The sequence below is a fragment of the Narcine bancroftii genome, chromosome 4 (assembly GCF_036971445.1).
Source record: "Narcine bancroftii isolate sNarBan1 chromosome 4, sNarBan1.hap1, whole genome shotgun sequence".
NCBI lineage: Eukaryota > Metazoa > Chordata > Chondrichthyes > Torpediniformes > Narcinidae > Narcine > Narcine bancroftii.
The window spans coordinates 299629163-299646228 of NC_091472.1; the positions used below are offsets into that span (position 1 = coordinate 299629163).

Sequence of the window (17066 nt, forward strand, 5' to 3'; positions counted from 1 at the left end):
CTCCAAAGCTTGGGGGATGTTACGTACTGGAATGGTCGACTATGAAGGGGGAGGTGAATGGTGAGACTCTTGACTGTCTAATAGACTTGGGGAGTGCTGACAGCAACATCCACGAGAGAGTTGCCAGATCCTTAAATTTGCGGAGATATCCAGTGAACCGAAAGATATCGATGACTTGTAGTGAACTGACAAAAACTGTAAGGAACAAGTGTAAAGTCACTTAAAATTTGCAGGGACATTGTCAGGATGATGTGTGGCTTTTTATTATGCTGGAGCTCTGCGCCCCTGTGGTACTGGGGTTAGATATTCAATCTCAGATGAACAGTGTAGAGTTAAATTTCAGTGGGCCACTTCCCACACTTACTATCGCCCGTGCTAGTTACTGTGGACTGTCCACATTAAAGACCAAAGCTCCCTCCCTTTTCAGTGATTTATCCCCCAAGTGTTGGCCGATTGCCACTAAGAGCCATTCTTACAGCAAAGAGGATCATGAGTTTATCAAAGCTGAGACCCAGAGATTGCTTAAAGAGGGAGAAATTGAACCCATTAAAAGTCCGTGGCGAGCTTTGGTGGTAGTTGTGAAAAATCACACTAAGAAACGACTGGCTATTGACTCAGCCAATCAACCATTACACTAACCTGGATACCTACCCCCTGCCACACATCAATGAAATGATTAATCAGATAGCGCAATACAAAGTGTACTCCACTATCGACTTCAAAAAAAGGGGGATTGCCACCAGCCGTACCACGAGCTACAACCAACAGGGCAATGGGCAAGTTGAAAGGCCTAATGCTACAGTCTGGAAGACTGTTAATCTTGCATTAAAAACACATGATTACCCTGTTACCCGGTGGCAGGAGGTGCTGCCTGAGGCACTATATTCTATTCGGTCTTTATTGTGTACTGCAACAAATCAAACACCTCATGAACGTATGTTTGCCTTTCCTAGGAAATCAGGAACAGTGATGGACTGGCCAGCCTGTTTATCTGAGCCTGGAACCATACTGCTGAAGAGCCACTCTTGGACGTGTAAAACAGACCCCCTAGTCCCCTAGTTCAGCTACTGCATACTAACCCCAACTATACTCATGTTAAATTCCCAGACAGGAGTACTGACACTGTACCCCTAAGAGATCTGGCCTCGCCTGGTTCGCCCCTTCCTTGCACCCCTACTCAGAGTGAACCTGAGAGGTTAGACTCATCCCCCCCCCCCCAGCCTGTGACCCATAGTAAGCTTTCAGTTGGCCATGCTGAGGCTCCACTGCCTCACGCTGGCAATTCTGGAGTGGGTTCAGAAGCCAGTCCTTCCCACACTACAGACCCAGGACCTGTACCAGTTCCCAAAGTTGCAAAGGAACCACCTGTTTTGAGACGAAGCACCAGAATTCGTAAACAAACTGATAGGCTGACATATTCATAAAACATCTCATTATATTTCGATTGCTTGCAAGATACTGGCGTATTTTGGCTGTTAGAGTATCTCAAGGCCAAACATGGTATCCATGAATTGCTTGCTTCAGTCTTTCCTTGCAGCTGTCCTTTTGATTTTAACCCTTCTTCTGCCGGGGGAGACTGTGGTGAATGTCTGCCAAGCTGCCTGCCTCACCTCTGGCGAGCCTTGCTGTACTAACATTGGCTGTGCATTATCTCTACTGTTAAGGACACTCCCCTTGGATATAACTGTATATGCATCTATTGTCTTACATTATTGTACCACAAATTTCTGCTAACAAAAGCCATGATTATTGTTTGACCACATCGTATTTGACTACTTCATCAACTGGCACTTCACCTTCCCACTCAGAAAATCAAGCAGACAGGGATGCACACTATCTCCAGCTCTGTTCGTTCTAGCAATGGAGCCGTTGGCTGAGGCCATTCATCAGGATCCAGACATTAAAGGATTTCAAGTAGGCCTGGAGGAACATAAGATCGGTTTATTTGCTGATGACATTGGTATATTTGACAGACCTAGTAAGTTTTTTGCCCAAGTTGCGCTCTACTCTGGAAAACTATGGGGGGGTCTCCGGGTACAAAATAAATTGAGTTAAAAGTGAGATTATGCCACTTACGGGAGGGGACTATAGCCAATGCAAAAAAATAAAGTTACTGAAAGTGGCCCCAAAATGGGATTAAGTACCTAGGAGTCAAAATTAATAATGACTTAAACAGCCTATCTAAGTTAAACTATACCTCCTTGCTGAGAAAGATCAAGGAGGACTTTAGTAGATGGATGCCCCTCCCCATAACATTGATGGGCAGGGTCAACTGTGTAAAAATGAATGTGTTGCCAAGTCTTCAGTATCTCTTTCAGACCTTGCCTGTGGCATTGCCCAGGGTCTTTTTTATTCCAAGCCGTGCTCTCATGATTAAGAACATTCCTATGGAATGGGAAGGTAGCCAGGGTCTCTATGGAAAAATTAACCTGGGACTACAGTCTGGGTGGATTACGGTTGCCAGACTATTGGGCAGCCAAGTCGAGGTACATCTCCTCACTCTTTGTGGGGGAGAGGTGCCATCTTGGGTACAAATTGGACTGCACTTGGTGGGCGAGAGGGTAGCAGAAGACTTTATTTATAAATGGGATGCCAAATTATTATCTGGAAAAACAGACAATCCCATTTAAAGACAGGTATTTGCATTTGGAGTGATATTAACCAATATTTAGGAATAAAATTGGGGCTGTCTCCAAAAACACCCCTGACTCCGAACCATTTAATACCTTTGACGGTAGGTAACAAGATCCTAGGCACCTGGCACGGGAATAGTGTCAGGTGCATAGAGGATTGTTACGAGCAGGGACAATTAATTTCAATCAAGCAGCTTAAACAGAGGTATAATTTGTCAAATAAAACATTCCACTGCTACCTTCAGATAAGATCTTTTCTCCAGGACAAACGGTCCAAACATGGCCCTGCCAAAGTGCAGTGACATAGAGACCAGAATTCAAAGCAATGTATTTCCTGCTCCAAGTGGAAAGACCCAAACGAGGTCTTCATAAAATGAGACAGAGGTGGGATTCACACTTGGGAACAATGATTGATGAGCAGTGCTGGTCTGACTTGTGTCGGATCAGCATGACTGCAGTAATCAATGCAAGATACAGGCTAGTGCAATACAACTTCTTGCCTCAGCTGTATCTAATGCCGCAAAAGATTAACAAGTCCAACCCAGAACTGCCGGATCAGTGTTTCAGATGAGGTACTGAGACAGAAACCTTTGTGCACATGACCTGGACATGTACCAAGGTGAGGATCTTCTGGGCAGAGCTAGGTAAAGTCCTAGGGAAAATCATAAGTAAAAAATTCCCACAGGATACTGAGCTGTTCCTGCTGGGTAACATCATAGACAATGAAGCTGTCCAATTTCCAAATTCAATTTGTAATGATCGCATTGGCGTTGTCCAGGAAATGCATAGTGGTTACCTGGAAATCCGACTCTCACCTGAGCATTGAAGGATGGAGCAGGGAGATGCAAGCTTGTGTTCCCCTGGAGAAGATTACCTACAACCTGAGGGGAAGGTACAGCACCTTTCAAAAAAATCTAGCAGCCGTACCTGAACCACATAGGAGTGCAGCTGTGAAAAGTACAATCTTGCCTTGGGGCCCGACTCATCCTAAATGAGGGGCCCGCCCAGCCAGGAAAAGTCAAGGAACAAAGGGAAATCTGCCTGGATCCTCCCTGCTGCATCTGACCTGACCCATAACTCCCCAATTTGAATTAACCCTATGTTTTGGGTGTTTTGTTGTTTAAATGTCTTTTTTGGTTACCCACTTGTCTGTGTTTAAAATGTGCTCACTATACTTTTTTGAAAATATGTGAATTATTCTGGAAGACATATCTTTTTACAGCTTTTGAGCATGTAAAACTTGATATATCTAAATTAGTGATTTAAAGAGAAATGGAGTAAGTAAATAAATGAATATTTTTGTTTTGCAAGCACCAGCTATGAACATCTTTTTTGTGCTGCAAATAGCACATATCCAAAAAGCAGTTTTGATATGATTATTTTACCAATTTTCTAATTTCTGAGCAAAATTTAATTTTCATTTTAGGCATACTCAAAAATGACTGGATGGTTGAAGTATTGGTAAAAAACACAAAATGCAGGAGAAACTCAGCTGGTCAAACAGTGTCCTTTATGTAGCAAAGGTACAAATACATCATTGATGAAGTATTGACTTGGAGCTGGAAAACTTGAAACGCATGACTTGAACCGACAAACCACTAGATGCTATGTATCAATCTGCAACTGAAAGCGAATTTAACTGAGTACAGAGACACTAGTGAGTGCAATTGTTGAGTCCTAATGAAGGGTCTCAACCCAAAACTCAACTCTCCACTTCCCTCCAAAGATATTGTCTCAACTTTTGAATTCCTCCCAACTTGTTTTTTTTTGCTCAATTTTGAGCATGACTTGCAGAAGTTTGTGAGTTGTTTTTTTCATTTATTTTTTCTATCCATTGTAATATTATTTAGATTTTCAACCAAGTTTCACCTGCAATGAAAGACCAACCCAAATTCATATTTATGGGCCTCACTGTCAAGTTGATGAAACCATTTGGCAAAGCAAGGGATTGAATACTGAAAAATCAGCAGTTTCATTAAACTTGCGGCTACTCGAGGTGTGGGGCTTAGTATCGTATTCATATTAAATGGAAACAGGATTTGCAGACTGTTACATTGGCAAGATAATCATACCTCTGATATCAGAAGCCACATAGAACTGTCCATCATCTCCTAGGCACTGCCCAGCCTTTTCAGCCTGCCAATCAGGTGCATGCCCGCCCACCAACTGGAGCATACACTGTCATTGGCTGGCCCCTGCTCAGCAGACCGGAATACTTAAACCTGAGCACACCATTGTTCACTTTTTTTTGCCATGTGATCAAGTCCTGCACTCATTCTGAGTCCTTGTCGCCATGGTGGATGCCATCCATAAGGGAATGCAGGTAAGGGGCTAGCAACCCTTAGGCCAACCAGGGTATCACCGGCAACCCAGTAGATACTAGTATTGTAGCCATAGTTCTCCATTTACTTGGGGTTAGAGGCTGTGCTTCTTCCCCATAGATAGCCAGTTAGGGCACCTCAACAGGAAAGGTTTTTTAAGGTTGGGTGCAAGCCAGAAGTGTGTGTGTGTGTGTGTGTGTGTGTGAGAGAGAGAGAGAGAGAGAGAGAAGCTGCCTGTATTTGAATTTGTTTAGCTTAACCTGTGTGTAGGCATTGTAGCCAATTAACTGTGTTTGCTCTGGGACTGCCCCAGAGCCCTTTTTATTGTGTATTGTTTTAATAAAGCGAGTGTATTGTTGCACCACACTGTGTCCAGACTTGTTTGCCTGCTGTACCCAAAAATGAAGCCTTTCCACACAATACAGGGATCATGAATAGGGGGGTTGCATTAAAGGACTGAAGACTGCATTTGGTGCTTGAGACAGGGAGGGGTCAATAATCATGGGCAGTCCAGGGATGGGGGCTGAAATCTACATTAGATTAGATAATACTCTTGTGGTGATCATAGGGATGAAGCATGGAAGCAAAGTTTGTGTCCTTTTAAAAACACAAGAACTGCAGTTGCTGGAATCTATTAGCAAACAATGAGAAGCTGGAGGGACTCATCGGGTCAGGCAGTATCCATAGAGAGAAGTAATTGGGCTAACTTACACCAGAAAGGATCCCAACCTAAAACGCTGACTATTTCTCTCCATTAATGTTGCTTGACCTGTGAGTCCATCCAGCTTCTTATTAATTGCTCTTTTCATCTTTTTTAAACTCCAGTGATGGTACTCCTGCTCTTTCTTGTCCCATGTTTAATCAGTCCTTTCTTTGAAGTTAAGCCTTGTGGGTGGGTTGCCTGAATGTGGCTTGCCTTGATATTGCGGATCAAATATTGTAGCAGGGATCTCAAGCAGACTATGGCTTCCTATCCGCTAATGCTTGTTTCAATTAAATATCCAGTTTTGCTTGTCTGTACCAAATGTGGTTCAGTGCACGTGACTGATAGCATGCATGTGTGAACTTTATGCCTGCAGTTTTAGTAATGTATGTAAATCATTTTAAAAAAAATGAGCAATACATATCCCAAAATCTGGAATGTTTGTCGAGTATTGGGAAAAAAACAACTTTGGAAATCCTGAATCTGTAGGGTCTGTGCCAAAGATGGCGGCATATGTGCTGGGCAGTTGCCACAAGGGGTTAGGGATGATGGGGAGCAGCGGACCGATGCAGAGAACCAGAAACCTGGAGAACCTCCCAAACCCCCCTCCCCACAATGAGAAGCATAGGAGATGACCCTACAGGAAGGTGACCACAGCATCAGACCAGCGAGCAGCTTAGCGGCTGCTTGAGACCAGCTTATGTGAACTAGGTATCAGAATTGGGATTTGAAAGGGTACTGAGGCCAAGAAGAGCATCCAAAGGGCCTTGGGTGCTGTTAGCTTCCTGATCATATAGAAGTTTGGATCTGGAGTTTGGATGCCAATGTATCGAATTGGGATCTGTGCGCCTGTGGAAGTGCTGGAGGTGAATCCATACACATTCTGTCTCTGAAGGGACTCTTTTGCTTCCTTTCTCTTCCTGTTAGGGGCACCAGGCAACACTAATGGAAATTCTTTGTTTCCATGCAACATTTTTTGCATTATTACATAACAACAAAATGAACCTTGAATCTCAAATAATACAAATACACATTGTACACTCAATATTATCTAAATAGTAAAAAGGGTATTTTTCTTGTTAACCATTTTTGGTGAGAAGATTGGAGAACACAGATTTTGCTACTCAGCACCTTACAATATTGAAATTACCTGATAAACAAATGTCACCTTGTTGCGATTCTTACCTTCAGCAAATATTTCGGAGACTGCGTGAGAAATAGATAGAATAAAATATGATCAAACATAAATCTAAATCATGGATTTCATTCAATAAATAAGTCATTCGATTATCAGTATACAGATGGCCCGTGACATACGTCCGAGTTCCATTCTGTCTGACTGGTCGGCTCATAAAATGGACACAAGTCAGATGTATGTTACTCCAGGCCGACACATTTGTAGACTGTAGTAATATTGAAACAGAAATAAATACTTTAAGGTGACCATATAATCATATAAACAATTACTGAATTGGAACTTTCTGTATGTATTCTAAATTTCTCACAGCATTTATAATTTGTACTTGGAAATAAATTAGAATAAACTTCTGTAAATAAACTCTATTCCATATAAAAATCTGCATTGACATCACATCAAAGCATCTGAAGTAATCGCATGACCAAATAAATATCAGATTTTCTGATTAAAACTGGAGAGGGGTTCATTATTTAGTCTCTCACATCATAGTGTGAATGCAATCATCAAGGAGTTTTTTTTTGGATCATACTTGTTTCTCACAGCTTGTATTCTTTTCCTTGCAATCTCAGAAATAATTTTGGACATATATTGAACATGATAACATTACCATACGCTACAATTTTAAGCATCAATCCAAATTGCACCTGGTAAATGAAAGGGTTATAGATAAATGTTTGTGTTTCAGTTCATATTGGTTTTGTTCTGGCTGTGTTCATTGATTGTCTCAACCTCAGTTGTTTTCTTTGAAGAGAAAGTAGCTGGAGGGATAGGTACAAGTCCTGGTGACTGACACCATAGGATGCAAATGATGAACACAAGAAATCAGAGCTTTGATGTAAATGTGAACTGCAATTGAAGATGAGCAATTAAGAATTATAAACTTTCATTTTAACCACTTGGCAGTAAATATATTTTTATTTCAGTAACTCAACCATCAGTCAATAATTTGGGTGTATTTCACCTTAGCATACAACTGAAAAGACTAAGAGAAATCAACGTCACTATCAATATCTCTCTGAATAACCTACTCCACATAACCATTTTATACTTTTTAAAATTCATACATGAAACAAAAATAATTTGTGTAAACATTTAAAAGGAATAATGTCCAAGGACCAAAGTAGGTTTATTAAACAAGAAAATATTGTACATTCTTTATCTCACAGACCTAATTTGAAGGAATTCCCTATTTTAGGAGCCATTTATAAAACAAACAAACCTTGTTCCGGGTTGTATTTAGTTGTGGAGGTAATGACCTGGATGCTGCACTTATTTTTGCTCTTGACTGTGCAAGATTACCTGCAAGAGGAAAATATGTAGTTTTATGTAAGCTATTAAATAGCTATGTGTAAAGCATTCAGGATGTGCTGAAGTATTGCTAAGTCTCACAGAAGATGTCCAAATGTTTTTTCTGGCTACATCTTCAGAGGATAAACTGTGCTTAATAGCAATGAAAGGAGCCTTTGAAAAAGGATTGGTGACATCAAAGTCTTAATCCATGGGTGGCAAGATTTTTTTAAAATTGAGTGGGAAGCATTTTAATGAATTTCAGCAGATTTAAACCATGAATAAACAACAGGGCACAATAGATATGTCACACCTTTCAGTGAATACTCAAACAAAGCATTCTCAATTTAAACATGTATAATGTGATTGAAGGTGGATAAAATTTAAAATATTATGGGAATCATGCAACAGGTGACAACATTCCTACAGTCTATATGCAATGAAATTTAATAAAATAATTGTTGATTTCCCAATGAATCCATAGCATTTCTTATCATGAGGTATCAAAACAATATTAGCACACGTGACAAAGCCAATTCAGATGTGGTTCTAGAATTTATTGCGTTGATAATTTATTCAAAGGAATTTGCTAAAGCATTAAATAAACATTTATTTGGTGAATCTTACTGATCACTTCCACTGCTTAACTTTCTAACTCTGGTCTATGAACACTTCCTAAAAACAGATGTAGAGAGGCCACCTTATTGACTTCAATTATTTCAAACTTGAACAGTATCAAGGCTTTCAACTGAGAATTCTGACACTCAGGAAGGCACAGCCTTCAGCTTTACCAGCAGCAAGAAATGTGAGGGCTTCTATCATTCTTTTAAATATCTCCTAAGATTTTAAAATAATTCCTCATCAAAAATGTGATTCAAGGAGCTAACGTTAAAATATTATGAAAAAATTGAATTTTAGTAAAAAATACTTGAATAGCAACAAATAATTTAAAACAAATATTAAACTAAATGGTAACAGTTAATTGTAATAATGACTTGAACACTGCATTAAACAACATTTATAAGGAGATTTCATCAGTGTAAATGTTGGGGAACTGAATAAAGTGACTATTTTTCTTTATAATCGCATGCAGAAATTAGAATGTCATTGTCTTTGACTCATTCAAACAAATCTGTACTGAAGTTGAGTTTTTCACAGTTTATTTAACATTATATCAGTTACTACATTATTACAAGCCATTAAAACTTTGCTAGATGGGTCTATAACTATGATTAAACAGTTAGTAAAAGTTGTTGGAACTCTTCTAGTGTCTACATTTTCATAAAACAAAGAAAATCAAACCTAAACATTTATTTCAAACACACAGAGAAAACTAGCTATAACCTTGAAGAAATATGTTTCTAGGAGACAGCATGAAATATGTCAACAGCTACTGACTGCTTGCAGAATTTGCTTGCAACTTGCATTTTAACCTCAAGCTATTATTTTTTTTTAAATTACCATTCCAAATAAAAATCAAATATAGTACATAGAAGTGTATATCAGTTAAATTTCAAAATAAAGTGAAAGTCAATTATCAAAACTTTCTGCTTCTTGTAAAAGACATATTTCGGTAATTGGTCTGTTCAGAAAACTAGTTTTAGTCTTAATCCAAACTTGATGTACAAGTCCTCTTTTGTCCCGGATGGTATTAACAATCTTCCCCATTAACCAGGAATTTTGAGGCACTGAATGGTCCATGGCATTCATTCCCTTCTTCAGACTTGAAATTTCATCTGTAAATCTCTTCCTTCCTCTGGCAAAAGCAGATTATCTTCATTTCAGCATTAATCAATTCTTTAACTGTGAGATGTCCCTTTCCTTGAGTCTCTAGATTACCTGTCTTCTTTTGTGGTAGATCTCCTTGATGGATGTTATTCAACTGAAATTGAGCAGGAACATTGCTTGTTTGTTTTTTGTTCTATATTCAGAAACAATCTTTTAAACCTGAGCATCCATGATGTTGCCCTTTTCAAATGATACCAGGATGAGAAGTAGTGGATTAAGTGGGTAATCGGGTCCACTTGTTCAGACATTATCTGAACAGTATTTGCAGTCTTACTCCTGATTTCAGGGTCTTCTGGTAAAATTTATTTTAATTTATTAGGATTTTGAGGCCACTCCTTTAGAGGCCATAAAAGAAATTGAGTCCCGGACACCCATATTTCATTCTTCAGAAAAGACTTGACTTTCAAATCTCGGAAAGCCAGACTGGCAGGATTTTTAACCGCGTTAACATATCTCCACTTTATTGGACACAAGTGATCCTGTTAGCCACAAAAGTTTGAAACCTTGTGGTTTTATTGTTGATGTATTTCAGCACAGAGGTGCTATCATCTAAAATATGGAGTCTGTTAGTTTCACCTGCAACTCTCTTTTCAACAATGCGTCCATTCTGCTCGCCATGGTAGTAGCCATCAACTCCATTCATGGGATAGTAACAGTTTTCAATGAGCCCTCTGACCTTTCCCATTGGAAATCCACAATGTACTTGATCGTTGTTATTATGCAGTAACAGGTAACTGACAACTCCATCTCCACGTGCATCAGCAATATGATCCAATTGAGCAGTTGTTACAGTTCCAAAATTTGTGGGTTTGAAACAACTGTTAATCTTGAAGTCTTCTAGCTTTTGAAGATCCTGAATCCAACACATCCATTCCTGTACAACAGATTCTGGTATCTCATCATGCCAACCAAATATACAAATTTTGCAGGATCTTCTTGTCAGTCAGGACAACTGGTGCCAATATTCCTAGAGGATTATATATCAAACTGAGTGTTGATAGAATACCAGTTCTTGTGAGAGGTCGGTCCTTCAAAATTATTTTGAACATAAGGAAGCCACAATGAATACACCTAATACCCTCTCAACAGGAAGGTTGTCATGGTCTAAGTCCAAATTCATTTCTTTCAGCAATACCTGGCCACTGTTATTTGTCCATTTGATAAGTAGAAAGCCTCTTTTGTTTCAGATCACTCTTAACTCATAATAAAGAGCTATTGATTCTTTAACTGTAGCTACAGAAGTGAGACAGATACACATAAAAGTTATTCCTGATGGTGCTTATGGCTTGACACCTAAATTGTTCCATATTGTCCTCAGCACACTTCCTAATGGCAACATTTACACAACTTGGTAATGAAGTAGCCCCAAATAGATGCCCTGCCATTCTATATTCTACCATGTTCTGACCGTAGTCTCCATCAGGCAACCAAAGGACTCATAACAAGTCACAGTCTTCATTCGGACCTGATGGAACATTGCTTCAATGTCTAAAATAATGACGACAGGTTCTTTATGGATTCTAGTTAAGTCACCTATCAATGTACTGGTCAAATCTGGACCCTATAAGAGCTGAGAATTTAGTGAAACTCCCTGAAAGTTTGCTTCACAATCAAACTTTTCATGTCATCTGGTTTTATTGATAACCATGAAAGAGCCTTCTTTATATAAGCTGTAGAAATTGTATGATTGTTGCCAAAATGCTTCTTTAGTATGAATTTAGCATTTTGGTATCCTTCATTCAGAGACATATGCTGGTAACTCTTTACAAGATCTTGTGGTTGTCCACTCAAGAACTGTTCCAAATAATATAGACAATCTTCTGAGTTTTGGCTCTTAATCTCAATACTGTGTTCAAAATTTTTCATGAACACTTGGAATCGAAGTGGGTCACCATTAAAAACTGGAATCTTTCTCTTGGGCAGAGAAGAGAGAGTCTGTAACTGAATTAACAATGCAGCCATTTCACCTTGCCTTGTCATGCCTGGGCATGAGTTACTTTGTTCACCCAGATTTCTATTAACTGCTGGGACCAGGTAATATTCTGTTTCGTAAGATAGCATTAGGCTCATATCTCTGTCCAATGGGGTCATTATTGAGGTTTGAGATCTGGCACCACCGTGCCTTAACCTGTTTAGTTCGGGGCCATGCACATCTTGTAACTGTAGGACTAGCTCAATCTTGGTATTATTAAATATTTTGCTTTATTTATGTCCTTCCTCCAAACTTAACTCTACAGCATCAGACACTTTAGATAGTTTACTTCGAGCACCAGATACCTCTGAGCCTTCTAGTGCCTTCGACCTGGCCTGATTAACAGCAATTCTTTTGTCCAGTTCTGGTTGCTCCTTTTGCCTTTTTAGCTGCACTTCCTCCCTTCTTAGCTGCTCCTCCTGCAACTTCTCCTCTTCTCTCCATAGCTGCTCCCGTCTTATTCTTATTCACTCCTCCTGCTCATCTTTTTCCACTTCAAAAGCTGCCGTATCAACTTGAACTTTTACATGTGTAGATGCAGTACTTGAAGCACTGGAGATTGTTCTAGAACTCTTGCTTCCTGTATTTGCACTATCTTCTGGTCGTACATCATGTGTGTCAGATGTTGCCTCAGTACCTGACTTTGTCTCCATTTTGAATTGCCCAGCCTCCTCACCACCATCTTGTGGCACAGCTTTAGCCATTTCCATGTGGCTGATCTTAGATTCTGTTGATGTTTTTTGCAGTGATTCTGTGGGATTTGTATCCCAGCAGCCATTACCTCCTATCTTTCTATTGCCTTATACAATCTTGCTTGAAGAGTAGCCACTTGTATCTAATTGCAGCCATTGCAATTCTTCTTTAAGTTCTGTGACTGTCATATTCTTGACATGTAGTTCCACAGGTGCAGCTGCTTCAGCGGCTGGTGGCTGCCATCTTATCCAGTCCGTCAACCGTCGTACTCAGACATTAAACATGCACAACTTAAATTCCAATTCCAAAACAGACCTCAAAAGACAAGTGGCAGTTTTTCCAAACTGTGTTCTAACTTGTAATAAACACACAGAAGGAATCCTTTAGTAAGGCTTACCACTTCTTCAATGGCCTGTTGATGATTGTGTCTTCTTGTTCGAGATGCTCTTAGCAGAATCCATTTATTCAGTCTGAATTCCAAATCCAATCTCCAACTTTCCATTGTCTTAAGTTCCATCTTTTGTAGACCAAAATTTGTAGTGACTATTTTCCTTTACAGTCGCTTGCAGAATTTAGGTCGTTGTTGTCTATGACTTGTTTAAACAAATCTTTACTAAAGTTGAGTTGAGTTTTCTGTGGTTTATCAGTTACTACTTTATTACAAGCCATTAAAATTTTATGATTAATCGATGATTAAACTGTCAATAAAAGTTATCAGAACTCTTCTAATGTCTGCCCTTTTCCCAGGAGTAACACACAACAACAGCATCAATTCTTGTGACTGTAACTCAACATTTTCTTTCACAAAGGTTTCAACCCCTGTCACACAGGGTTTTTTGACTTCTGTACTCTCCAAACTGAACTCAAAATGTCTGAATTCAGTTATATATTTCTCCAAATCATGTAACCATTACATCATCACAGAGGTGAGTCACAATTCTTAGAAACAACATGACTATCAGTTTTATTTCTATCAAAATTCTGTTCCTTTTTAAAAACCATTCCATATCCATAACAACCTCTGATCTCATCTCTGTTCAAGAGGCTTAAGTGGATTTGATTAAAAACAGATGGCTTCCTTCAGCAGTTCTTGAATAATTAAAACCCACTTGAAATCCATTAGCTTTGTCTGTCCAAGAATTTGCGATTCCAAGAATGAACACTCTTTTCTGAGTACAATGGTGTATCTGTAAACATGCTGTGACCTGTGTGTGATCCTGTACCAGCCCACAACTAAACAAAGATACAGTATTTTAACTATTATTTAATTTACTAAAACATTTTTATATATAAGAAATATAGATTAACATTAAATTAAAGATTAACATAAATCCATTACGTCACCCAAAAAAGGCCTTACCTTTCTACATAGTCAGGTGAAGTGAATGCAAGTTCCAACCTCGACACCACATCTAAAGCACATTTCCAAAAAATCAGCTTTTGATTTACGTAATTTTTGTGGTGTGAGGTATAACTGAAGTCAGAAATTATATTGCACCAATTTATATCTGGTATTAATAATTCCAGTCATATTTTGCATACATAGGTCTTGCCACCACTCTTCATTAATTTTTGTATCTAAGTCCAGCTCCCATCTCTCCCTAGATCTATGTAAGTTTGGTTTCGGACTCTCACTTTGGAACATTATAGATATTAATTGGTGAAATTTGTTTATATTTCTAAAAATTTTGCGGCCACAATTCATTTCAATCTATATTCCTCGTGCACCCTGGAAAGGTTTCAGATGATAATTAATTACAACTCATTATAGCATCCAAGTATCCTTGAAAGCAGCTCAAGAAAGAATTGGGTCTCAGCATGGATTTTTTACAAATTGCAGCTGTTAAAAAACATAAAATTGTAACCAATTTTTTAAGTTTGTATTTAGATTTGCAAAAATAGAATCCATTCAATATTAAAATATAAATAATTTTATTGTGAGGTTATTTCATTATTAGTGGAATTGAAAAGATATTTATTATGAACACATTCTCATTCCCACGCAATTCAAATAGTCATCTTTTTCACCATTAAAAATCTTACTCAGAAGGTTTTGAACAAAAGAGAAAATTCATCTTTGTCAATGTTGTAAATGAATATGGCATGATACTGAAATAGCAGGCCAATTGTGTTACATTTTGTTCCAGAGATTATTTCAAATGGAGCAACACATGGTATATAAATGTTAGAGGAGTGCTCTCAACAAACTGTGGCAGATTGAATGTGACATGGAAAGTAGGTGCTTTAAACACATCTTTTAAAATAGAAGAAAAATGGTGGCATTGCTGTGGCTGTGATAATAGCAGAGCTGCCGTTGATATGGACCAGGGAGGAGTGGAGATGTGTCTTCCAGCACACCTCCACAGGATCCTACTGCCTGTTTGTCACACCTGGCAGCTCTGTACAGGTTTAAACTGCCTGAAGAATGGGAATGGAAGCTTTTTATTAACTTGGAGAACCCACAGATGGTAGCATCCATGCATGCCAGCCAAAACCCTGAGAGTTGTGGACTCTAAGGAAGCAGCAGGCCAATCTGAGTAGAAGAACTCTCCCCCCCCCCTCCCCCAACCATCCCAACCGCACACCCCCTTCCCCACCCTCAACAAGGAGTAGTAGCCTGGCAGTTGACTCCACAGGACAGGAGACCACATCACTAGAACATCACAGGGCTTAGTGACCAAAGGCCTCACACCAGGCTGTGGGCTGCTGGACATTGGCTTGTGGGAATCAGGTTACAGGACTGGGATTCGTGAGAGTGCCAAAAGTGAGCAGAGCTCCCAAAGATCCTCAGGTTTTGGACCAGGGGTCAAGGAGGATGGCTCAGATGCCTGAAGCTTGGGTTAAATGTTGGAAAGGATGAGAGACTGTGCAGTTACAGAGGAAGTAGGAGTGCAAAAGATAACAGCATCAGAGGAGGTGGCAGGTACTCTTTTTTGTTTTTCTTTCTTTTCTCATCAGGGTGCTGGACTAATGGCGCATATGAGTGCCTTTATGAGCAAATAAAAGTAACAAATTTTGTGTATTTGTGCACATGACAATAAAGAAACCTTGAACTTATAACCAAAAAAACGATTTCAAGAGCTGATTGATATACAAGTAATCTGCAAAATAATTTCCAATAACTGGAAAACTGATAAATAAATACAAATCAAGATTAGAAATTGTTTAATACTGTGCAATTTTTGTTTCTTTATTACTCCTGCTAATTTAGTTCAATAAAACTAAATTACTGCAATTAGGCAATATGTTCTGCAGCTCCACTACTGCTGAAGGACACCTGCTGGTTTAACTGTTGAATTGCATGATATGCTTTGGAAATCCTTTGTTCTCACAGCATAGCTTTATCTGAATAATATATTTCTAAATGTTGGCAAGTATTAGATTCCTCTCAGAATAGTAGAAGGTTTAAAAAAAAGAACAGTAATCAAACTAAGTGATCAAACCACACTTTGTATATATTAACTTTATTTCAGAAAATATAGTCAAATTTCATTATTTTAATGCATATACAAATAAAAGATAAAGGTTCCATTACTGTCACGCATTACTACATTTAGAATGTAACATACATGAAATTCTTTAACTTTGTCTACCATAAGACAGAGAGTTGCCACCTTATCAAGCACCCCTCACAAAATGAGGCCCCAGAGAGGAATGAACTCACGACCCTTGATTTAGAAGACCAGTGCTCTAACCACTGAATATAGCAGCTTTAGGGATATAATTAATGATACAAACAACTCTACATAGTAAAATGTAACATTTATGAAAGGTAATAGAAAGGCAAATGGAAATAATGAGAGTAGCTGAAGACAATTGTTGGTGAGAGTATAAATTACAGAAAAAGAATCAAAATTTATTGTCATGAAGATGTCACAAAATTCATTGTTTTGTAGCAGTGAAAAATTTATATAAACCATCTTACAAAATAAATAAAAAAAAGTGCAAGAAAAAGTCAGTCAAACAGTATCTGTGGTTCATTGTTCATTCAGGAATCTGATGGCAGAAGGAAAGAAGCTGTCCTTGTGCTGATGAGTGCTTGTCTTCAGGCTCCTGTACCTTTTTACCAATGGTAGCAGAGTGAAGAGGTGGTGGTGGGGGTTCTTGAGGTTAGAGGATGCTTTCTTTAGACACTGCCTCTTGTAGATGTCCTCAAAAGAGTGAGTGGTGGTGTCCATGATATCCATGGCCAAGTTATCAACACTCTGGAGCTTTCTCTTGTCCTGACCATTAACACCTCTGTATCAGACAGTGATTCAACCAGCCAGAATGCTTTCCACGGTACACCTGTAGAAGTACCTGTAAAAGTTTTCGAGAGTCTTCAGTCCCATACTGAATCTCTTCAAACTCCTCACAAAGTATAGATGCTGACAAGCCTTTTCATGATTGCATTGACATGGAGGCTCCAGGACAGATCCTCTGAAATATTGACACCCAGGAATTTGAAGTCCTTGATCATCTCCACTGCTGA

The 17066-nt window shown here is 38.9% G+C and overlaps 1 protein-coding gene across 22 annotated transcripts in view; it reads right to left on the reverse strand.

Moving 5' to 3' along the window:
* The window catches only part of LOC138762153 (myosin-IIIb-like), a 550501-nt gene that overhangs the window by 290090 nt on the left and 243345 nt on the right, over positions 1-17066 (reverse strand). For 20 of the 22 annotated variants that reach the window (XR_011356778.1, XR_011356777.1, XM_069935663.1 and 17 more), the window contains 2 exons: positions 8075-8154; positions 6843-6863 (listed from right to left, as the gene is read on the reverse strand). Coding sequence is in view for 19 of the 22 variants with exons in the window: in XM_069935663.1 (XP_069791764.1) it covers positions 6843-6863; positions 8075-8154 (101 nt within the window). In the remaining 3 variants the exon portion in view is untranslated. Of the gene's footprint in view, positions 1-1796; positions 1921-6807; positions 6864-8074; positions 8155-17066 lie in introns of all 22 variants that reach the window. The other 2 variants (XR_011356779.1, XM_069935668.1) reach the window with 2 other exon arrangements.